This window comes from Dermochelys coriacea, chromosome 8 (assembly GCF_009764565.3).
Source record: "Dermochelys coriacea isolate rDerCor1 chromosome 8, rDerCor1.pri.v4, whole genome shotgun sequence".
NCBI lineage: Eukaryota > Metazoa > Chordata > Testudines > Dermochelyidae > Dermochelys > Dermochelys coriacea.
Window position 1 is genome coordinate 50568737 of NC_050075.1, and position 23522 is coordinate 50592258.

Here is a 23522-nt window from a genome sequence, read left to right on the forward strand (position 1 = left end):
GTTTTGTGCCCATGCCATCGACAGGGTTCTGAATCTTCCCATCATATAGTTTATTAGTTAAGCCTACTTATTCCCTCTTCCCTCCTAGAGAAGGGCTTGAGTAATGCTGACAGACCTCGGTCGTCGGCAGGCGGGATTGAACCTGGAGCTTAGTGCATGATCCTCTACTGCATGAGCTAAGAGCCGACTGGCTGTTAGCTAAGGCTGTAGAGCAGACTCATTTTATCTCTCTCTTTAAGTGGTCTCGGTGCCACTAGATGGGACAGAACACCACACCCAGAAGGTGTGTGGCTTACACTTCCATCACAGATGCACCCTCCAGCTCGTAGAACCTGCACTGACCAATGTAGTACCACACCCCTTCCCTTCTGGCTGTGCACAAACAACGCTCCCTCTCCTGTGATGGAGAAGCCTAAGCAGATGAAAGCAGCAGCAGCCATGTCCCTACAGGCTGTGGTGTTAACTCCCCCATAGAGCCACATGCCCCAGTGCATGGCACAGAGCAAGCGGAGTGACACCTCCCACTCCTGCAGGCTGTGAGGGCATTTCAACTGCAAAGGTGCAGAGCTGAATGCATGGCACAACACAATGAGAGTGGCACCTCTACCCCTGCAGGCTGCGGTGCCTAGTGCATGGCATAGCGTGGGGAGATGCGCACCTGTAGTGTGGGAGGATGTTTCCTTTGCAAGACCACTACAGTTATATACGTTCTCTACCCCTGCTTACTAAATTCTCCTCCAGCTGATTTCAGCAGGGCTGCACTGGGATAACCCAGGGGAGAACTTGGCTGAAGCTCACCAGTAGCCTGTGTACTTGGATGAAGAAACACTTGTTTTGCTTCATTTGGAAAACCCGATGGCTCTTCCTTTTTCTCCTTCAGCCTGTGTTTTATTCCTCATTGTTTTTGTACTCCTTACTCCTGGATGTCAGCTCACACCAGCCTGGCTGACCTCCTGGTGTCAGCTCACACCAATTTGGAATCCTCCCATTTGGGGGAGCTGGGAAGTTATTTGGGGAATGAGGGAGGGTTGTAGCTTAACCAGTTTGTGGAGGCAGAGGGAGGTGGGAGGCTGATTCCCCCATCCCTCAAGAGAAAATAACGGAACTGCCTAGGATGAGGGCTAGCATAACATTGGCAGCTGAGCCAACGACAGGCGGAGACGCCAGTTGCATGCTCATAGGGGGATTGAGGGAAATCAGAGAATTGTCCATTCCGGAGATGTTTGGTCTCTCTAGCGTCTTTGGGGAGATTGGCGGGAAGATCTGTGTGCTTACCCTGCCGCTGTGGGAGAAATCAGGAACCATTCTTCTCTCTAGCCCATCACTCACCCCCTAACATGGCCTTGAACTGCACAAGTCTCTCGAGGGAGGAAATTATAGTTCCTCACAATTAAGGGTAGAAAAAAAATGTTGCTGGTGTCAGGGGACCAGCAGGCGTCGGCCAGAAAAACATCATGTCTCCAGAAGAGAGGCGTCAGGAATATCCCTCTGAACACAGCTGACGTCAGCCCCCGGAAACTGGATGGCTCGGGAGGGCTTGGGGCTGTTTTTCCAAGATATCACAGGTCAAGAAGCAATGTTATTTTTAAAACCTGGGTCCCCCGAGCAGCCCATGTGCATGAGGGAGCTTTTCTCCTCCCTCCATTCCTGTTATGTTTGTGCTTCTGTTCCTTCTGAGTCATGCCACAGAAATGTCCTCCAGGTTTATTTATGGGTTCAGGAAGGGATTTTCTCTCCCCCCCCCCCCCAATGTGTTCTTTGTGTTTTTTGGTTTGTTTGGTTGGTTGGTTTTTGTCTCCTTCCTCTGAAGCATCAGAGGTGGCCACCACTAGAGATGGGACACTGGACGGGGTCAGCCAATGCTCTGAGGTGGCACCGAGTGTTCTCTTTCTCAGGTGCTTGGCTGGCTGGTTCTTGCTCATGTGCCCAGGTTTAACTGATCACTATCTGTGAGGTCAGGAAGGAATTTCCCCCAGGTCAGATCGGCAGTGAGCTTGGTGGGGTATCACCTTCCTCTGGAGCCAGAGGTACAGGACATTTGTCGGGATCGAGAGGATATATCCCACCTAATCAATTGCCTAACATTGCCGGGGCCTCAGGCATTGGTGCATCTTTGTCCCTTCAGTTCTCAGCTTGTGGCACATACCAGTGTAGTCTCCAGAGGGTTTCAATACTTGATCTAGTTGGTGTGGTGGTGTTTAGTGTGTGAGTGCCGGGCGTTGTTGATAGACTGCATTATGCAGGAGGTCAGGTGGGATGACCTGGGGGTCCCCTTTTCTAATCACTCCTGCCCTTTTGGGGTTGAATAGATGGTGTCATCACGGCGCGTGTTGGGGAAAGCCTGACGAGGCAATGCAGAGGGATCAGATTGTCCTAACTTTGCTGCATTTGGGTGGGGAGTGGCTGCTGTCTGCGATTTACATGGCAAGGGAAGTGTTTTCTGCAGTTGCTGCTTATGATGAGAAGTGGAGTAAGAAATGGGGTCCTCTCAGCCCCATCCTGGAGCACCACCAGTAGCTCCAGCCAAGGTTTCCCAAAGTGACTAATGATTTTGGGGTGACTCTGTTTTGGGGGCACCAGAGACACTGTCTAGGGGCATGATTCTCAGAGGAAACAGACTCAGCGCTTTGTGAAAACCAGGCACCTGGAGGTGGTCTCAGTTTGGGTACCCAAAAATGGAGGTGCCTGATATCGCTAGACAATATTGAAAATTTTGGCCATTTCAGAATCCAATTCAAAATGTCCTCTTTGGTTTTCCTCTGCCCCGTGGGCCAATTTTAGCCTGCTTCAGGGGCCTTGTTTCTCTCTTCCAATCCCTTTCTGCTCCCGCATTCTGCTAGCCACAGCCTCCTCTCTGTCTCTCCATCCCCCCCGGGTGGGTGTGTGTGAGCTTTCACTGCAGTCCCTGGCATCCTGAGCAGCGTATTTGCATATCTCTAGGTCTCATTGAGTCTTCTCCTCATTCCAGATATCAGATGGGAAAATATTTTTTCACCCTGGCCCATGCGTAGTTTTTCGGTCTCTCTGCCGTCACTGAATGCTCTAGTGCATTATAGGATACAGCTTCTGTGAAAGCCGGTATATAAAGTACAGTTGCATTTTTTGTTTGCCTGCATGAGTGGTCCTGAGGGGGAAAAGTTCCCTTGGTATCTAGCCCCCAGTGGGGAGAAGTGGCTGCATTCCCCTCACAGTATCTCCCTACCATGTAACTTACAAGCTGCCAGTTGCTATGGAAAGATCATGATAGCATGTGATAAGTGAGGCCTTTTTCACCATTAATGATTTTATCAGCATTGTGCCGTATATTTAGTCTCTAAAATGCTACATTCCCTTGGTGGTGTGTTTTTCCCCCATAAAGCTGTTGCTCCAGGTCACCCAGGGCCTGATCCAAAGACTTTCTAGTCAATGGGACTCTTTCCACTGACTTCAGTGGGTCATGGATCAGACACTGTGTCCTTTGAGTGGACACAGAAAATAGGTCCCTCTTATTTTCTGGGGCTGGCTATCACCATATTGTGGTGGCTAATGGGGTTCATGAATGCATTAGCAGTGAGAGCTTTAATACATGATGATAATGAATCCGTTGGACTGATGGCTAGCTTTGCTCAGGCACCCACCAAATAGCAGCTGGAAAAGGGAGCTGCTCAAGTGGCATTGACAGGTGCCTCACAGAGTCTGCCAGGGTAGCCAAGCTCTGGATGCCAGGAGCTGCAGCTCAGGGTAGGATGGAGGGACAGAGAGGAGGCTGCTGCTAGCAGAATGCAGGAGCCGAAAGGGATTGGATTTTGAAATGGCCAAAACTTTCAAAAGAGACTTGTGATTTCAGGCACCTCCATTTTTGGGTGCCCAAACTCAGAGGCCCTAGAGGTGTCTTGCCATGCCTGTATGTGCATATCTCTTGATCTGATTGATTCTTCTCCTCACTCCAGATATCAGATGGGAACGTATTGTTTCACCCTGGCCCACGCTTAGTTCTTTGGTCCCTCTGCCATCACTGAATGCAGCAAAGTGGAGGCAGGAGTCCAGTTGGAGCAGGGCAGGGCAGAGATCCAGGTTCAGAGCTGGGAGGAGAGCAGAGAAGGGTCAGCACTGAAAGAAGGTGGGTGAGGTATGAATGGAGGAACAGAGAGAGAGAGAGAGCAAGGATCTTACAGGTGTGTTTCAGGGAGAGCCTAGCCTCTTGAGAAACCTGGGGGTGTCTCACTGAAACCAATATAGTTATAAGCACCTTTCTCTCTCCTTTCTCCTTCTGGGTGAACATCCTTTCTCTCCCTTGAGTTCCCCCTTCTCTCTTTCCTAGAGCAAGTCCCCGTCTCTTCCCCCCAATGGGAGTGGTCTTTTCCTTTCCGCTCTCTCCCTAGAGTTACCCATTCAGCTCTCCTCCCATTTCCTCGCCTCATTTTTCTCTCCTTCCCCCTTTTCTCTCTTCCTAGGGGTCCCCCGGATTCCTGGTGCCCCAGGACAGGTACCTTCTCTAAGAGCAAAATTCAGTCTTAACTAGGGAGAGACTATAAATAGCAAGAAGTATTTATATTTGCTTAGTTGCGTCTCTGCCCAAGCCCTTTAACTAACATGTTACGACTCAGCATTAAGGTAATGAATTAACAGTCTGGTTGGACGTCTCCCTAAAACTGGCCAAACCTTTCCAGACTTTCCCAGAATGCACTGGGTCTCAAGGGATGGATTCTCTGGGGCTGCTTCTGCTCTGGTTGTTCCCACGCCTCTCCCAGTCCCTGTTCTACACCAGTTCAACACAATCCTAGTGCTTCCTGCTGCACTGAGATATCTGCTGATTATCTCCCATTCCCTGTCCCTGCAGGGCGTACATGAGCGTGAAGGAGCTGAAGGAGGCACTGCAGCTGAACAGCACACACTTCCTCAACGTCTACTTTGCCAGCTCGGTGCGGGAGGAGCTGGCTGGTGCCGCCACCTGGCCATGGGATAAAGAGGCCCTCAGCCATCTGGGTAAGCCAGTCCCCTTATGTGACTCCCATGTGTCAGCTTCTCTCTCTGTGATTGGTGCACAGGGGACAGCTGCCTGCTACAACACTCATAGGGCATGGGGAGGCAGGTGGGGCCACTGGTCTGATCCAAAGTCCAATGGAGTCAGTGGCAAGACTCTGATTGACTTGAGTGGGCTCTGGATCAGACCCTGTGGCCTTCAGCATATGCAGTGGAGGCCTGTGCTTTGGAGCTAGGAGTCCTGCATTCATCCCAACCAGGGGCTGTTATACTTGAGATGGCCAGCCCCTCGGGGTGGGGACGCAGCACAGGAAGAGCGCGTTCTTAGGCCAGGCACTCCTATCCAGGGGAGCTGTGATTGGGGTTTCATCTGGAAAGGAGTAAGGGAATCTTAACGTCAGGCCTGAATGTGGCCACACCAAGAGAGTCGGCGCGGACATGCCAGGGAGGCTCAGAGTCAGAAGGTAAGTGATGTGGATCCATCCAAATTTACTGCCATGAGCCCCAAGAGAAGCTTTGGAGAGAGGTTCAGAAAAGTTCCTTTTTCTCGTTTTGAGAGCAGAGAGGCTACAATTATGGCCAGTGTGGGGGAGGGGGCAGGCAGGGCTGCCCTATGGGCTGTTCAGCTTCCAAGGGGGCTGCTTGTTCTTTCCCCACCCCAGCATGGCTTCTGTCTAGCCCTACAGAGATCCAGAACCCCCCCCCCCCCCCCGCTGGGGTAGCACACAGAGAGAGGCAGCAGGGGCTGCAATAGTAGCAACGCTGGATTGAACAGATTAGCTGTGTGTATAATTTGCAGGCTTCCTTTTGTGATTTCAAGAGAATTAGAGAAGAGATTTGAATGCTTCCAGAGCAGGCCATCAGCACCAGGCATTAGCACCGATGGCTCCTCTGGGCAAACATCAGTACGGATGCCAGATCTAGTCACTTTTTTTAGAGCCTGATCCAACACCCAGCGAAGTCAATGGAAAGAATCCCACTGCCTTCAGTAGGCTTGGGAACAGGCCCCTAAATCAACCCCAATAAAAAGTGGAGAGCAGGAGGTGCTAGAGTAACCAGATGTCCTGATTTTATAGGGACAATCCCGATTTTTGGGTCTTTTTCTTATATAGGCTCCTATTACCCCCCACCCACATCCCAATTTTTCACACGTGCTATCTGGTCACCCTAGGAAGTGCTCCCCCAATGGGGCACAGATAACTGCTGTTCAAACAGAACTGATGTGGTTCATGTTTCCTTCTCTTCTGCATGTCCTTTTCTTTTTCTCTTTCTTCTATTTCCCTCTTTTTTCCCCCTACCTTCCCTCCCTCTCTCTGCTCTCAGACATTTCTGGCAGAGCCCTTTACTCTTTGCAGTCAAAACATCTTACTGAGCAACACTTAAGTAACTGGAAGTAATTGCTCCTGGCACCTGCACGCCAGACCTTGACCTTCTGCTTTTATAGCGTGGGATGTTCAAACCTTCAAATTTTAAACAGCCATTGGAGCATTGTTTGAAAGTTATTTTTACCAGTTTCCTTTCTTCAGCGTGCTGAATGCTCACAGTGCCATGGATTTTGTGGCTGGCTTCTCAGCTGCAGAGTGCTCCACTTGCTTGTTGAGGAAGGCAGATCTCCGTGGAATTCATTCATTCGGCTACCAAGAATCATTTTCAAGGCTCAGCCACTTATGACTGACATTAATTTTCCTACAACCAGCTCCTCAGTCATACTCCTTCTCTTCAACCCCCTCTGACTATCCATGTGTGTCCCCTATCCCCTCCCTTCATCACCAGGCCTTTCTCAGCTTCTTTTCAGTGCACACCTCTGACTCTGTGTTCACTAAGATGCGTGCAGAAAGGCAGCGGGGTAGTCTGATGTCTCAAAGCCTTGCATTTACCTCTGGGATCATCCAGCCTGAAATCGTAAGCCGAGCTAGGCACCTGCTGCAATGTTTAAGTCAAGCGCTTCAACTAAAGGTCCTGGGGTGGCATTAGAGCCAGTGCTGGGAAGTTTGAATCTGTATCTGAACTTTGCCAAAACTCAGGCATGGATTGAAGGCTTTGGTTCAAGACCGTCTCTTCTTTTGTGAGGGAGGGTGACAGCTTTGCATTCAATCAACAGGTGTTTCCACCACACAGACATCACTTCACACATTGTAGCTTGCATACCTGTCTCGGTTCAGAAGAGGCGTAGGAACAAGCAGTAGTTCATTTGGACTTCAGAAAAAAAAGCTTTTGACAAAGATCCAGATCCTCAAAGGTGCCTAATGCCCATTGGTTTTATTGAGAGTTAGGCACCTAAATACCTTGAGAATCTGGATCAAAGTCCCTCTGTCAGGGTTCCCTCCCCACTCTGAACTCTGGGATACAGATGTGGGGACCCACATGAAAGACCCCCTAAGCTTATTTCTACCAGCTTAGGTTAAAACTTCCCCAAGCACAAACCCTTTCTTTGTCCTTAGATGGTATTGCTGCCACCGCCAAGTGAGTTAGACAAAAATTTAGGAAAAAGGGCCACTTGGAGTCCATTTCCTCAAAATATTCCCACAAACCCCTTCACCCCCTTTCCAGGGGAGGCTTGAGATTAATATACTAACCAATTGGTTACAATGTGAGCACAGACCAAACCCCTGGTTTTTTAGGACACTGAAAATCAATCAGGTTCTTAAAAGAAGAATTTTATTTTTAAAAAATTTAAAATAATCACATCTGCAAAATCAGGATGGAAGGTAACTTTACAGGGTAAATAAAAAGATTTAAAACACAGAGGATTCCCCTCTGATTCTGCTTTCCAGTTACAAAACAGAAATGAAATTACCTTTTAGCATAGGGAAAATTCACAAGCTAAAACAAAAGATAATCTAATGCATTTCCTTGCCTTACTTACAATTTTTCTAATCTTATCTGCTCATTTCAGGTAGATTTTTAGGAGATGTTTTTTCCTGCCTGGTCCCTTTCTCCATCCAGTGAGGGAAGAAAGAGAGCACAAACAAAACCTCCCCCCTGCAGATTTGAAAGTATCTTCTTTCCCCATTGGTCCTTCTGATCAGGTGCCAACTAGGTTAATTGAACTGATTAACCCCTTAGAGGTAAGGCAATTCAGTACAGCTTCCCTGTGTATATTTATGACACCCTCACATGAGCCTATATTGGACAAATCCTTCTCACGTATGCATGGGAGTCCACTTTATCCCCTCTTCTCTGGACAAAATTATAATTATCAATGTGTCCCTAATAGACTGGGGAGCCCATATGGACAACCGCATGACACAAGGGTTGTGGACATCTCGAGAATCCAGAATGCACATTGATGTCCTGGAACTTTGAACAGTATGAAAGGCATGCAAGTTCCTTCTTTCATTCATCCACTTTCACCATGTCCTGATAATGTCAAATAACACTATGACCATATTCTACATCAACAAGCAAGGGGGAGCAAAGTCTGCTTCCCTGTGCACAGAAGCAGTCAACTTCTGCAACTGGGTGCATTACTAATCAGATCGCCCTATCTGCAGCCTACCTTCTGGGGAAGCAGAATGTGCTCACAGATTCCCTCCAGCAGATGCTTTGGGATCGACCACGAGTGGGAACTCCACAACAGGGTGCTACATGACTTTTCACACAATGGGGAATCCCAGTCAGAGATCTGTTCACTTCTCAAACCAACAGCAAGTGCGCCATGTATTGCTCCAGAGAAGCTCTCAGTTATCACTTCCAGGGTGATGCGCTCCTTCTCTCCTGGTCAGACCAGCTCAACTATGCTACCACTCTTATCACGGGTGCTGCACAAGATCCAACAAAACAAGGTGACTGTCATCCTCATCACCCCATTCTGGCCTAAACAGTTCAGTTCCCCAGCCTCCTGCACACATGTTGTCTCCCCTACCAATTGCCATCCTGACCTTTCTAGAGCTCCTGACCCTAGAATGGCCATGTTCCTCAGCCATGCAGGACATCCTTTCTATTTGCAGAAAGGACTCTACTAGAAAATGTTACTTGGCTAAATGGAAATGCTTCTACACTTGGACACAGCTAAGAGGCGTTATGTTAGAGGCCGCAGACATTCCCTTCATTTTAGACTATAACCTGTCTTTAAAGACATCAGGTCTCTCCCTCAGCTCCCTGCGAGTCCACCTAGCAGCAATCAGTGTATTCCATCCTCCTACTGAGGGCTACTCCAGTTTTGCACACCCTCTAACCAACTGAGTCTGGAACGGCCTCATAAGAACCTTTCCACTTTCTCAAAAGATCACACCCCAATGGGACCAGAATCTGTTCTCTCGGCACTAATAAGCCCTCCCCACCACTTTGAGCCTTTAGCTACTTGCTCCATGGTCCTTCTCTCCATGAAGGTCATCTTCCTTGTAGCTATCACTTCAGCAAAAAGAGTTGGTGAACTTGGAACAAGGGTGGCAGACCCTCCATTCACTGTATTCCACAAAGATAAAGTTTCCTTACGTTTATACCCCAAAGTAGTTTAGGAGATTCACAGTATCAATCCATTCACTTGTATTCTTCCCGCAACCACACACGTCTGTGGAACGTAGACTCCGCTCCCTTGATATGCGATGAGCTTTGGCCTTTTCCCTACAGAGAACAAGACTAATCAGGAAGTCCCCAAGATAGTTTATCGCGATAGCAGAGAGAGTCAGTGGGCATGCTGCTTCCTCTCAGAGAATTTCTAAATGGCTACCCAGCTGCGTTCTACTCTGCTATCAGCTCTCGAACTTCCCGCCCCCTACAGGGGTACAAGCTCACTCCACTATCAGGTTGCAATGACCAGGTTGTCTCTTCAGGAAGTACACCCCCTAGACATCTGTAAAGCAGTCAGATGGAGTTTCATCCACACATTTTCAAAACATTACACCCTGGTGCAGGACTCAACTGCTGATGCCTCCTTTGGAATGGCAGTGCTCTGCTCAACCCTACTATCCTCATCCTCACATCCTCATCTTGCTTGGGTACAGCTTGTTAGTCACCCACCATGGAATACAAGAGGGACCATCACTCAAAGAAGAAGAAGAGGTTACTTACCTGTAACTGGAGGTTCTTCGAGATGCATGGTCCCTCTCTGTATTCCATTACCAGTTCTCCTTCCCCTCTGCTTTGGATCTCCTCTTGATTCGTGGCAGAGAAGGAACTGAAGAGTTGGTTGGTTCGCCCCACCTTTATCATCTCAGTCAAAAGGACAAGCTGAGCCAGAGCACATGCATGGACCAGAAGATGCTGCTTTCAAAATTTTTTGACTACAGGTGCATAGCACGCATGAGTAATGCACAGTGGAATACAATAAGGACCATCCATCTTGAAATACCTCCAGTTACAGATAAGTTACCTCCTTTTAGTCCAGGACATCACTACAGGGCAGAGTAAACTTGTTTGAGTACCTTAGCATAGCATGTTTCCTGTAAGGGGCAGAGTAAACTTAACTCTGAATTTCCTGGGTTTATAATGCTTAGTTTTGAGATAATTACAGTATCCCCATAATTTCTTTTTCCTTTATTTAATTAATTTATTTTTTTATTTATTTTACCCTCAAGTTACTGTTAGTTACTTTCAACCTTACATCCATCCAGAAGGCAACATATTTAAAACTAATGAAAATAAATACTTTTTATATTTACATAATTAACTATTGGAACTCACAGCCACAAGCTTTTGAGGCTGAGAGCTCAGCACAGAATGATTGACAAAGGGGTCAGAGGTTTCTGTGGCTAGTAAGGCTATCCACAGTTACTCAGCATGCCTGCCTCAGGATGGAAGCCAGCCAATTAACACCCTAGGATTTGGAAAAAGTTTTCTTCATGAGCACGTTAGTGCGGTAATGATCCATTCTGGAGACTTGACACCTGTTCTCAATCAGGCCTGGGTGAGGAGGGAGTGTTACATGGGTGGCAGTCCACTGGCTGAGAGTAGTAAAGTCCCTGGGTCTATAGGTTCCAGGGAGAGTAGAGAAGGAGCAGTTGGCTCCCTCCTTACTCCTCCTGCTGTGGGTTCTGTCTGGGTCTTTGCTCTGCCCCCTCTCGCCCCCTCACCCAATCTGAGAGCAGCCCCTCCCCTACAAATGCAGAGTGCTTTGCTCCAGGGCCCAGGGGGTGGGCACAAGGAGAGTGGCAGGAGGCTGCCCACCACCAGCCAGCTGACTGCAGCCCTTGTCCCCCTCGCACCTCCAGGCCCTGGCCCAGCCCACACCTCAGCACTACCTCCCTCCCCTGGCCCAGGCCCCACCTTAGCTACGCCACCCTCCCCCTATCATCCCCACCCCCCAGCTCAGCTGTACCGCCCTTGCCCGGCGCTCCCCAGTCCCCACCCCTCCAGCCCCTCCCCCACCCCAGCTGTACCATCTTCCCTCAGCACCCCCAGTCCAACTCCCACCCCACCAGCCCCTCCCCCACCCCAGCTGTACCACTCCCCATCACTCCTCCCCTCACCAGCCCATCCCCCACCCCAGCTGTACCATCTTCCCTCAGCACCCCCAGTCCAACTCCCATTCTAGCTGTACCACCCCCCATATCATTCCTCACCCCACCAGCCCATCCCAGCTGTACCACTCCCCACCACTCCTCACCCCACCAGCCCCTCCCCCACCCCAGCTGTACCACTCCCCATCACTCCTCCCCTCACCAGCCCATCCCCCACCCCAGCTGTACCATCTTCCCTCAGCACCCCCAGTCCAACTCCCATTCTAGCTGTACCACCCCCCCATATCATTCCTCACCCCACCAGCCCCTCCCCCACCCCAGCTGTACCACTCCCCACCACTCCTCACCCCACCAGCCCCTCCCCCACCCCAGCTGTACCATCTTCCCTCAGCACCCCCAGTCCAACTCCCATTCTAGCTGTACCACCCCCCCATATCATTCCTCACCCCACCAGCCCCTCCCCCACCCCAGCTGTACCATTTTCCCTCAGCACCCCCAGTCTCCAACTCACTAGCCCATCCACCACCCTAGCTGAACCACCCACCCCCGACATCCCCAGCCGCTAACCCAGCATCCTGGCTCAATGCCCCCCACAAACCGCCTGCCTACTGTTTGGATATGGGCCATACAAAATGGCCAAAACCCGTCTCTCGTGACCCAAGTCCCACAATCCTCTGACGGTTGGAAACCAGAGCTCTACAGCACCCTGTCACTGGTCTCAGTGGAGGCAGGAGACGGGCCTTGGGCTGGAGACCGCTGAGGGAAGCCCAGGCGCTGCAGAAGTGGTGTTGGTGACTCAGGTCTGTCTTCCCTTGGAGTCAGTACAGCAAAGCCCCAGCATGGCGGTTGGAGGCACCGACCTCCCGGAGGTTCGAATTGTTGCCTGCTACGGAGCAACCGAGTCCGGGAGCACGGCGGACCTCCTCGTGCCGTTCCCCGGGAGTTGGGATGTGAGTGAGCACCTGTGGCACACCCCCACTCAGTGGGTTATGCTCTTCCCTGAAATCCCCTCCACGGTCTCCAGACAGCGGAGGTTATTCTTCATGTGTTGTCCTGTGGGCCCCCAAAGGCAGGGCCATTTTGTTTCTCTGGGATTCTGGCTAGGAGAGGCTGGGGCCAGCCTCCCCTTTCCCCTCACTCTGAGGGAGAGCTGGAGGCAGCCGGCTCTCCTTTCCCTCTCTGCCTCCCAGGAGAGCGAGGTGGACCCAGGAAGACAAAAGGAGGAAGAAAGGGGACTCCCAAGTGGGAAGGCCTCGGTGAGCTGCCAGGCTCAGCCCTGGTAACTGGCTGGTCTGATATCAGGGCACCGGGCCTTTGGGAGGTCACTAGTCCACCAAAATTAGCATCCAGGGCTACGGTCGATGCTAAGGCCTTTGTTTCATTTATTGACTGGACACCTCTAGCTTGCTGAGAGATCTTGAGGCTCAGACCTTATTGAGTTTATTGTCTCAGCACCCATAGCTAGCAGGTCTGGTCTGCTGGGACTGGCTGCCATAGGTCACTGGCTCAGCTTCTCCATCTTGCTGAGATAATTTTGAGGCACAGCATTGTGGGGTGTCTCTGATTCCCCACCTCTATCTTGCTGGGCTTATGTCAAGGCACAGGCCTGGGGGGAAATCATTGGAACACCTCTATCTTGCTAGCCTGATGTGAAAACACAGGCCTCTGGGACATCACTGGCTCAGCACCTCTATCTTTTTGGGCTTCTATGTGAGGCCCCTCGCTTGCTGGGGTGATGCAAAGGTACAAGACTCTGGGAGATTAGGGTTAGCTCACTCATCTGATGGCAAGGGCTCTTGTGAGCTCATTTGCTGGGCAACTCTAGCCTGCAGGCCTGGTATGAGGATTTCATTTAAAACCAATTGAAATCTGTGCCAACAGGACTGCATAAGATGGAGGTGAAGGAGGGGAGAAGGGAGAGACAGCAGTGGAAGGAGGGAATGGGGGAAGGCAAGGAAGGCGGGGAGAGTTTCTGCCGCAGTAGATGTCTATCCTTCCAGCAGCAGCAGATTTTGAACCACTTTCTCCCACTTTCAGGGGCACTGCATTGGGAGACCCCACCCGAGGCACAAACAGTCAGCATGCTGAAATTTATCTCACCCGGGAGCAGGAGGGAAGGTGGGGGGAGTTCGGGAAGTAGTGTGGTATTCTCCCTCTATTTCAGATCCATCCATCCATCCTTTAGCTTTAACAAAATTTGGCTTTCCTTTTGCTGGTAGTGGGGAGATCAGGCCTGGGTTCTTGGCAAATGCTCTCTGCAGCAGCTCTCTCTCCTTATTAGAATAATTCTTTATTCCTCTCCCGAGGAAGAGGTTTCAGATTTCAGCTCAAAGGTGGGAATATTAGATTTCAGGGCCTCTGGTGCCCTGAGCGATCAGACCCGAATGGATTGGTTTGCCATTCCTCGCGGTTAGCGCTGCGGGATTAGTGCAGGGCTTTCACATCCCATTCATTTCTTTCTGAGCATTGTTTTCTTTCTGCACGTGCGCCCCCTTCCCCCCGTTCCAGCTCTCAGGCAGGGAGCCTCCTGCCTTGCTCAGACTGGGGTTTGGCTGGAGAGAGGCTTTTTTCTCTTGCACTTTTGTTTGGATTTAAATGCAAAGAAGCTTTGTGTTGGTTTGCTGGTATCTCCATCGACCGAGCGCCCCCTCTTACCCACCCCCAGCATGTGAAAGCAGGTCTCTTCTCTGGGCAGATTCTGCTGCAGCTCCCTGGACATCTTGGGGACATGGAGAGTAGTGGAAGCTGCATGCCGGATGCAATTGGATTAGAAAATGGGAGGAAGGGGTCAAACGGTGTAACTTGCACTGAACTGATGCAGAGCAAGGCTCCAATTCATCCCTGGGTCAGTGCAGAGTTCAGTGCAGCTATTGAGCTCTCAGGGCTATGTCTCTCTCTAGCCCACTGTTACAAGATACCTGCAGGGCCCACAAGAAATGCATCAGCCCACCCCACCCCCCCACTGGCCCATCCCGGGCATGCCCTCTCTGCTGGAGGCTCCAGCAGGGGAAGAGAGGTGCAGAGGCGGTGGGACATGAGGACGTGTTTTCTGCTCTGGGAGTATTCACCAGGGGGGCCATGCAGTCACTTTGTGGCCCTTTTGCACCAACACAAAGGAGCTGCAGGATAACTGTGAATCCAGCTGCTGGCATGCAAGACAAGTGTAATTTACATACCAATGGGTGCACTGGGGGAACAGTAGGAGAAACAAATGATAGGAGCAATGGAGCTGCAGAACAGTGCCAAGCCTGCTCAGTGCTTTGAATGTGTCAAGTGCTGCATGGGGGCTGTCGCTTCGTTACCGATGATCGTTATTTTTTGAATTCTCTTGTGGGGCCACAGCCTGCTCTCTATTGCACTTGTGTTAGTTTCAAGCCACTCCAGCAAGTCATTCTGAATTCAGGCTGGCGGAGCAGAGAGCAAATTCCGATCCTCTAAACCAAATCCTGCACTTCCTAAGCCACCCTCTCACACCTCTGTTGGGATCCGGAGGATCACTGGTGGATAGCTCAGTCAGTTGCCTGCACAGATGCCCCCTCAGTCCCTCCTCTGACCTGCCTGGGGTCTCCTGAGGGCTGTAATACTTTGGTCTGAGTCTAATTGCTGGGCTTGGTGTGGGACTGGCTGGGTGGAGTTGGTGGCCTCTGTGATACAGGCGGTCCAACTGGATGATCTAGTGGCCCTCTCTGCCTTTAAACTCTATGACTCTAAGGATTGCTTAGGGTGTAAATAGGGCAGAATCTAGCCCTGTGCATCTGTCGTACCCTGGTATACATCAGGCATAGCTCCACTGAAGTAGTCAGAGTCTCCTGGGTATAAATCCAGATACACTGAGGTCAGAGTCATGCCCTCCCTCAGAAGGAATGCCTGCACTTCTGAGGGCTGAGGCAAACACGAGCCACACTGGTACTGCAGCTGGCAAACCGGTGTTGCGATAGCAGAGGCAGAGCCATGAGATAGAGTAGCAGATTCGTCCATTGAGAGTAGAGTTTAAGCTTGCCCTGGGGTATGTTTGCCCTGTAATCACGGGGTGGAATTGGAGCACGTGTAGGCATATCCAAGCCAGCTTAAGCGTAGCTAGCTCGGGTACTGGAGTAGTGAGGCCGCAGAGGTACGGGGTTCAGCATGGGCTAGCCATGGGAATAATTACCCGGCATTCCTGGGAGGCTTGTACAGCCTGTGCTGATGGGCAGGCTGCTACTGCTTCGCTGCTATTGGAAGCTGAGCTAGCTAGAGTAAAGCTGTCTCCAGTCTGTCTACAGGCACTGCAGTCACATCCGCCATGCAGTATGGACGGACTCTCAGACGGCATTGCTAGCCCTAAGAATGTATTTGGGTTTTGGCTTTTCCCTCTCTTTTTTTCCTTTCCCTCCTTTTCCAGTTGCAAAATGAAAAAAGGGAAACAAGGAAAAAGCAGGAAGGGGCAGAGGGAAGAAAAACTTATTTAGTTTTGTAAATTTTTTTCATTGAAAACCTGGAAAATGTCAAAAGAAACCAATATTTTCTGAAAAAGTTTTCACTGGGGCCAGGGAGGCAGTTTTCCATTGGAAAATGTTCCCAGTGGGAAATTCGGAACCAGTGCTAGTACAGCCCTGGAACTGTAAGAGGAGAGAGGGCGCTGAGGGTCAGGGTTGCCGTGCGTTGGAACAGGGCCTGGGGAATGCTCACATGCTTGTACTATGCTTGGCTCTGACCAGTGCTGTTAGCCCTGTGACTTTTGTAAGCATTAAACCCATATACAGTTTTCAAGAAAGAAGCAAACCTTAATGAAAGTAGGGGATGGCGTGGGGGGCTTGACTTTGGAGTCATTCTTCTCTGGGTGAGTTACTCAGGTGTCTCCACGGGGCGCTCAGTAAGCAACGAGGAACCAGTTGGTGGGTCTCAGTTCTGTGTCTAGTCAGCAGATGTCTGTCTTGCCCCCCAAAAGCCACATCTAATTTCCACCTTTGTCAGCAGTCTCAGCAGAGACACCAGGGATTGCCTGAGTGTGGAGCAACTAGGCCATCTCTCTAAGGCCCCTTGTTGGGATAGACACTTGCGCTTCTGTTGCTATGACCAGCAGGTTCCAGTGCATTCAGTCTCGCAACTTTCACCAGCTTGAAAACTCCACTGCCCAGAAAGGGCAGGACTTTCAAAAGCATGCAAGTGAGGTAGGAGCACAAATCCCATTGGCCATTATTGGGACTCATGCTCTTGAAAAGCCCACCCCAAATGGGTCACGGATTCAGGGGCTGTCACCCCGCTCTATCTCAAAAGGGTTAAAGCCAGCTCTTGGAGCGGGCTGGGGCTGAGGGAAAAGCCTAGGCTGATTGGGAAGACAGCCACAGCTGGGGCCACATCCCAATCAGGCCACAGCTGGCCCTATAAAAGGCCAATGAGCCAGGAGCTCAGGCAGACTCTCTCTCTAGCTTCAGAGAGAGGACTGGCTGCCTGGGAGAAAAGGCCTGGGGAGCAGCCAGAAGAGCTGGGGAAGCTCCAGCCTGGAAAACCCCAGGCTGCGGGCCTTGCTAAAGGCCAGGAAAGGTACTGGGGCTGCAGAGGGGTAGCCTGGGAGTAGGCAGAGGCAGCTGATCAAATCCCGCCTTGCCGATGATGAGTGGTTTGCAGACTGCCCCAATGAGCAGGGGCTAGATGGTGACTGGCAGTACCCACTGAGGCCAGGTGGGGATAGAAGGTGGGGGGGTTCCCCTAGGTGGAGAGATCCTGATTGTGGGTTACTGCTGGGGGCAGAACCCCTGAGGGAGAGGGGCACTGGGGTCCAGGAGGGACATGGGGGCCAGCGGCAGGCAAGACATCGGCCTGCAGAGGGTGCTCCAGGCTGAAAGCACTAATTTCTGAGACAACCAGCAGGAGGTGCCAAGCTGGTGAGTCATCGCTTTGTTACAAGGGCCAAATTCAATCCTGGTGTAAGACCCTGCTCCACCAGCTTCTTTGGATCTGCACCTGGGTTTGAATGTAGCCCTTAGTCTCCGGGGAGGAGTCAAGACTGTCATGGCATGAGCATCACACATCTCACCAGCATCACCTGGTGCACCTGGGTGCACCAGGTCGGAAATAAATTTAGAGGGTACCCAAGGCTGTAAATGAGAGTTCTATCTCAGAATTGACATTAAAGGAAACAGCAGCTGAAATGATCTGATGGCCCAGGTGTTGGAATACCAAAGAACCTGATCCAGCGAGGTGCATTCAGCTCCTGCAAGGCACTGAATGCCTTCAACCTTCCTGAAAGTCTGTCTTGCCTCTTGCATCAGACACCTTCTTTGTGATCGCTAAGAAAACTGAGACATGAGTATTAGCTGGACTAAACCATTAGAGGTTGGAGGTAGTTACTTCCCCGCATTTCTCTCTTAATGACACTGAATGCGCTTGCAATTCTAGGTGGCGTGGTCCTCAATCCAGCCTATTATGGCATGCCCGGCCATACCAACACCATGATCCATGAAGTAGGACATATCCTGGGACTCTACCATGTCTTCAAGGGAGTGAGCGAAAGGGAATCTTGTGATGATCCCTGCAGGGAGACTACACCTTCTATGGAGACCGGAGACCTCTGTGCCGACACAGCCCCTACCCCCAAAAGTAAACTCTGCCGAGATCCAGACCCTACCAATGACACTTGTGGCCACACCCACTTCTCCGGCACGCCGTTCAACAACTACATGAGCTACACAGGTAACTGATGGGAACTGTTGTTGTATCAGCTAGAAATTCAGCTGAAGAAACCAGTGTCCTATGTCCAAAGCGATGCAAGGGTAAGAGCTAAGCCCCTACAGACTGGTGCTTTGGCCTGCACAACCACTGCATAGCGGTACAATTGAATTCATTACCCTGTGCAACTGTTTTGTGGTGCCGCTGGTCTGAAAGGTGCCATACAAACATGTATCTGATAAACCAATATCTGTTCTTCTGCTGACAGTCAATGAAATGGGCCAGATCCTAAAGACCTTACTGAGTTTTTCAGGCCTAACTCCTCCAAATTCCAATTGACTTAAAGCTCTGAGGCAGAGGTGCTTTAGACACAGCAGTGGCTTTGATGAGTGAAGAGCTGTTTGCGATACCTGGCTGGCAAATATTAGGGTCGATAATAATGTGCTGTTATGCATGTGCTAAGCTCAGGGTAGTCAGATCTCGTGCTCCAGGGTATGAGATGGTCACCTGCTGGGCTCAGGAAGGAGTCCGCTTCCCACACACCATCCACACCATTGCACAGTGGGTTGATCGGCTTCTGGGACTCCTCACCTTCCCCGGCAGCATCAGGTCATGGCAGGCGCTGGATGCAGGATCCTACATCAGATGATGTGCTGTGGGCCCGTGCTGTGGGCTGGAACCTCAGCGGCTGTAAATTGGCATAGCTCCATGGAAGCCAGTCCAATAGCTCTGGCTCTGGCTCTGTGCTCCTTCTGTGCATGTGTTGGAGGAGCGCAACGGAGCATGCAGAAATGCCTGGTCTGCCTCATCACGGCAGTCACGCAGTGTCCCTCGCCATCCCGTCTGTCCTTAACGAGGTCTGATGAGAGCCACTGATTTTTTTCATCCATCCATTCATTTTCTAAGAACCTTGCAACCTCCGAGTCCCCTGTCTTGCTCCCACAGCTTCATCCCTATGTGGCTTAACAAGGGTATTGGCCATCCACATGGCCCAGGAAAGCACCCCTGTGCTGCTGAGAGGTCTATTCAGGAAAACAAACAGCTGCTGAAATAGTACCATCTTGTGGCCGACTGGAGAAATAACATGAGAGGAGTCATGTAGGACAAGCCATGGGGAATCTCTCTAGCCCAGGGCATTTGTGTTCTTCTCTGGTCCTCCAGGAGAGCCTTAAAACGGGGCTATATTTAGTAATTAATACTGCTAATGACCACTTATATAATGCCTTTCACACGAGGATCTCAAAACGTTTCACAGACAAGTCCCTTCCCTCCTTTCTCTCTCAGACGATGACTGCACGGACAGTTTTACCCCCAACCAAGTGGCTCGAATGCATTGCTATTTGGATCTGGTGTACCAGCGATGGAGCCAGAGCAGAAAGCCCACTCCAATCCCCATGCCCCCGGTAGTCACTGGGCAGGGTCAAGACTCCCTCACCATCCACTGGCTGCCTCCCATTAGTGGCGTTCTCTATGAAAGGTAAGAGGCATTGTCACTGAGATGGTCCCATGCTTGGCTGAGCATGCCGGAAAACCGGTGTAAACTAAAACATGCCGGCCTGTCTGATGGCCTCTTGCTTCTTCTAGATCAATTTGGCCAGGAACCGGTTTTGTAGTCCTACCACTGACCTTGGCCCGTAACTGGATCCCTAAACAACTGCTTGTGTTTGCTTCCCCTGGGAATTGCCTGTCACAATTTATTTGTCTGTGGTTCCCTAGGAAAAGTCATTTGGCACTGAACCAGGGAATTTCAGAAGTTAGTGAAGGTGATGAAGATGAGTTGGCAAAACCATCCAGCTCTTTGCCAACTGGCAAACCCTGCCTGGTTTTTGTGTGTGTGTGTTTTGAGTGGGTGGAGAGTGGGTGGAGAGCGGGCAGCTATTTGTGCAGCTGCCTTGTAGAAATAGAGGAACGAGGCAACCCCCCAGTTATGTTCACTAGAAAAACACGTCTGGTTACAAGTTTACTACTGTGATGGCAGTGTGTGCTGGGGTGTCAAGCAAGCATCCTCCGAAAAGCATTCCACTATTGGGGGGGGCTCAGGGAGAGTGCCAAAGGGTTGTGTGCCATCAGGAGACAATGCCAAATGCAATCTGAGAGCGCAATTACTGAATGAAAAATGAGCTTCACTTAGCACTTACTGGAGAAACTACTGATTTATGAGGAGGTAATATGGTCTTGTGGTTAACGCACAGGACCAGGAGCCAGAACGTTGGGATTTGGATCCCTGCTTTGTGACTTTGGGTGCGTCAGTAATATTTTCAGATGTCAGTATCTTAAGTTATCCCCTTCAGTTCCTAGCTAGGCACCTGACTAAAAGGAGCCTGACTTTCAGGGGTGCTGAACAGCCACATTCATCTGGAATTGTGAAGACTCATCGTTCTCATGATCAGACCTCTTTTGTCTGAGGTGCCTAATGTCAGGCACTCAAGTTTGGACATATCATTGACACTAACTGAATATTTAATATTTAAATCCTCAGAGTCCCTGAGCTGGGAAGCGTTCAAGATCGGCAGCTGGTTATTGCTCTAGAATTGGCGTCGCATATAGTTTTAAAAATCGCATGGGCCAGGGTCCTAATCATGAAGTCGGTGAAAACCCAGCGTGGCCCAATTGATAGAGCACTAGACTGGGATTCAGGGAACCCGCTGTCTAGTCCTGGCTCTGCCACTGGCCTGCTGGGTGACATTGATCAAGTCACTTCCCCTCTCTGTGCCTGAGTTTTCCTATCTGTAAAATGGGGGTAAGGATATTTTATGTCCTGCATAAAGAGCATTGAGACCTATTGATGAAATGCATCATATAAGAGCTTGGTAATTATTTAATTTATTTATTTATTTATTAATTACTCCCTTTGACTTCCGAGGGCTTTGGAGAGGACTGTATGTAATCTGTTATTTTCTTTATTAATGCCCTGGGAAATGTTTGTATAGACCTGAGACTGACAGTAGCTGAGGCCCTGATTCACTAGTACATCCATGTTCACCAAAGCACTTAAGCATGCGCTCATCTTTATGCATGTGCTTCTTCGGTCCCATTGACTTTAATGGGACTTGCACACATCCTGAAAATTAAGCATGTTTAATTGTTTAGGTGAATAGGGCTTAAATATTGTCTTCATTTGGGGCCTTACATAGCTTAGCGGCTTGTGAATGCTGTGAGTTATAATGGTGGTGCAAAGCAGATGTGATCATAAGCCGTTTGGAAAAGAATAATACTTCTCTAACAGCTACCAGCTCAAAGTCCTTTGCAAAGGTGAGCGAAGTCTCGCATCCCCTGAAAGCATTTTACAAATCTGGCCTTTCAAATGCCTTTTAATTGATAGAAAATCGATGTCTGAGGACATCCTGCCCAATTATGGAATAATTACTCCCTAGCTGCACCAAATGGCTCATATGCAGTGCTGTTCCTGGCTCATGAATGGCATATGTCACCCAGTGAGGGCACAGACAGGTGTCTGAACCATCAAAGGGGCTTGCATCATTAAAAGAATGGCCCCAGAAGGAAAGCGGAGGCTTATGATTGCAAAATACTGCAGAGTGTTCAGGACTAACTGAATAGAATGTTTTGACATTGTCTTTGGAGCAGGAAATACTCCCCTGGTCCCTCATTAGCTTAATGCTGGCACTTTAATTAAACATGATCGCTTATTTGTATTATGGGGGCATCTAGAGGCCAAAGCTGAGTACATGGCTCCACTTGTGCCAGGCTCTGTACGTACACATAGTATGAGACGCATTTTGGCCCAGACTGCTTGCAGTCTAAATAGTCAAGGCAGATACAGGAAAGGCTATTCTCCCCATTTTTGAGAGGGGAAACTGAGGCACAGAGCGTTTACTGACTTGTCTGAGATCACAAGGGGAATCTGTAGACAAGCTGGGGATCCAACCCAGCTCACCAGTATGGTACCTTAACCAGAAGGTTTCCCTTTCCCTCCCCAGCCTCTGCCAGAGCTGGCTGTGAGAACAAGCAAGCCAAGCAGCTGCCTCTTCTGGGCTTCCCATGTCATGCAGAGTTGGGGATCGATTGAGGAGAGTCCAAGTCTGATCAGAAACTGGGGGGGAAGTCTTCCTCATTCTCTCTCTCTCTCTCTCTCTCTCTCTCTCTCTGTTCTGCAGGGACCCCAGCACCCTCTGCGGGGACTGTGCTGAAGATGGTACTTTCAGCCAATACGTGCGTGAGGCCTCTTCCCCTCGAGTCTGTGACTCCTCTGGCTACTGGACCCCTGAGGAGGCAGTAGGTAAAGTGCCTTGTCCTCTCTCATTCACGGTGACTGCCACTCGCCTCGATGGAGATGAGATCATCTGAGACCCAATTTACCATATCTTTCTGCTCTATCTAAATTTAAATATGCAAAATAAAAATCCTCTTGGTAGAAGATTGCATAAGGTAAAGCTCAGCTCTCAGGGACTGTACCAGCGATACCAGCAACTTTGGGGTGCAGGGAGCTCATCAGTGTAACTAACAGCTTCCCAGGAGGGTGTTGGAGAGAAAAGAGGCACCTGGGAACCCTGTTCAGTTGGAGTGATGTCACCAAATGAAAAACCAGTGTATGGTGCACCCAGCTCTTTGGCTTTGGATCAGACCCTATAGGAGCGTTCTCTTGGACTTCCATGGACTTTGATCCAGCCATAGAGAGTGGCATGCTCTTCCTGAGGTGTTGGTGAGAATCTCATTTCTTGGGTCATTTAGGTCCAGGCAGAGCCCTGAAGAACACAGCGTAGGGAACAGTCCTTCTTCCCCACCAACGGGATGAACTGATAGGTGTATCCAGTTTCAAGTGTTTATGAGCCAGGGAGGTCAGTTGAAAAGGCACCCTAGGGCAGGTTATCTTGCCCCTGGCCTTGCCTACCAGACAAGTTACAGCACGAATCACACTGGTATGCACGTGCCCCTGGCATAGGAAAGAGCCAAGGGTTTCATGGTGTCACTGGAAACTTCACCTTGAGACTGGAGCGGGATGGAAACGTCTCTCACAATCGGAGAAAGTGACAAATGAGGGGGAAAAAAGAGGTTGTGCCAACTTGGTTAAACAGCAGAACGTTTGGAGCTGTTAGCTTCAGCATTTTCCATTTCCCAGGCTGTCAGATGTCCGTGTCATCCCATGCAGATCAGACCTGGCTTTCCCCTTAGCAGATGCTAAATTTTTCTCCATACCAGTGTGCAGTTTTCACCAGCATGTATCAGCTGGGGTGAGAGAGAAGCACTTCTGCACAACCTGGAGGATTTTATGGGGACAGTGGCACAAGTCCAGGTCTTGGATAGGCACTAAATAGAACAATTGTTTGTGACCTTGGGAAAAATTGGGCGTTTTCATCAGAGTCCGTAAACTTGAAATTGGTTGTTACGCTCAGCTTCTCTTTCCATGGCTCTGAGCACGTCCGTGTTGGTTTCCCTTACTCACTGCATAGGGCTCAATCCTGAGCAAGCTTTGCTGTCGCTGATGGGGTGGAGACAAAGGTGGCTCTCGGCCCAATCTGCTCTTGGGCTGAGATGGCCCCTGATAAACAGGAC

The 23522-nt window shown here is 50.1% G+C and overlaps 1 protein-coding gene across 1 annotated transcript in view; it reads left to right on the top strand.

Annotated features, from left to right (window-relative positions):
• PAPPA2 (pappalysin 2) overlaps window positions 1-23522 on the top strand; it is a 173316-nt gene that overhangs the window by 50419 nt on the left and 99375 nt on the right. Inside the window, exons 5-8 of the mRNA XM_038413484.2 lie at window positions 4820-4965; window positions 17742-18035; window positions 19296-19488; window positions 22127-22248. Of these exons, the coding sequence (XP_038269412.2) occupies window positions 4820-4965; window positions 17742-18035; window positions 19296-19488; window positions 22127-22248 (755 nt within the window). The remainder of the gene's footprint in view (window positions 1-4819; window positions 4966-17741; window positions 18036-19295; window positions 19489-22126; window positions 22249-23522) is intronic.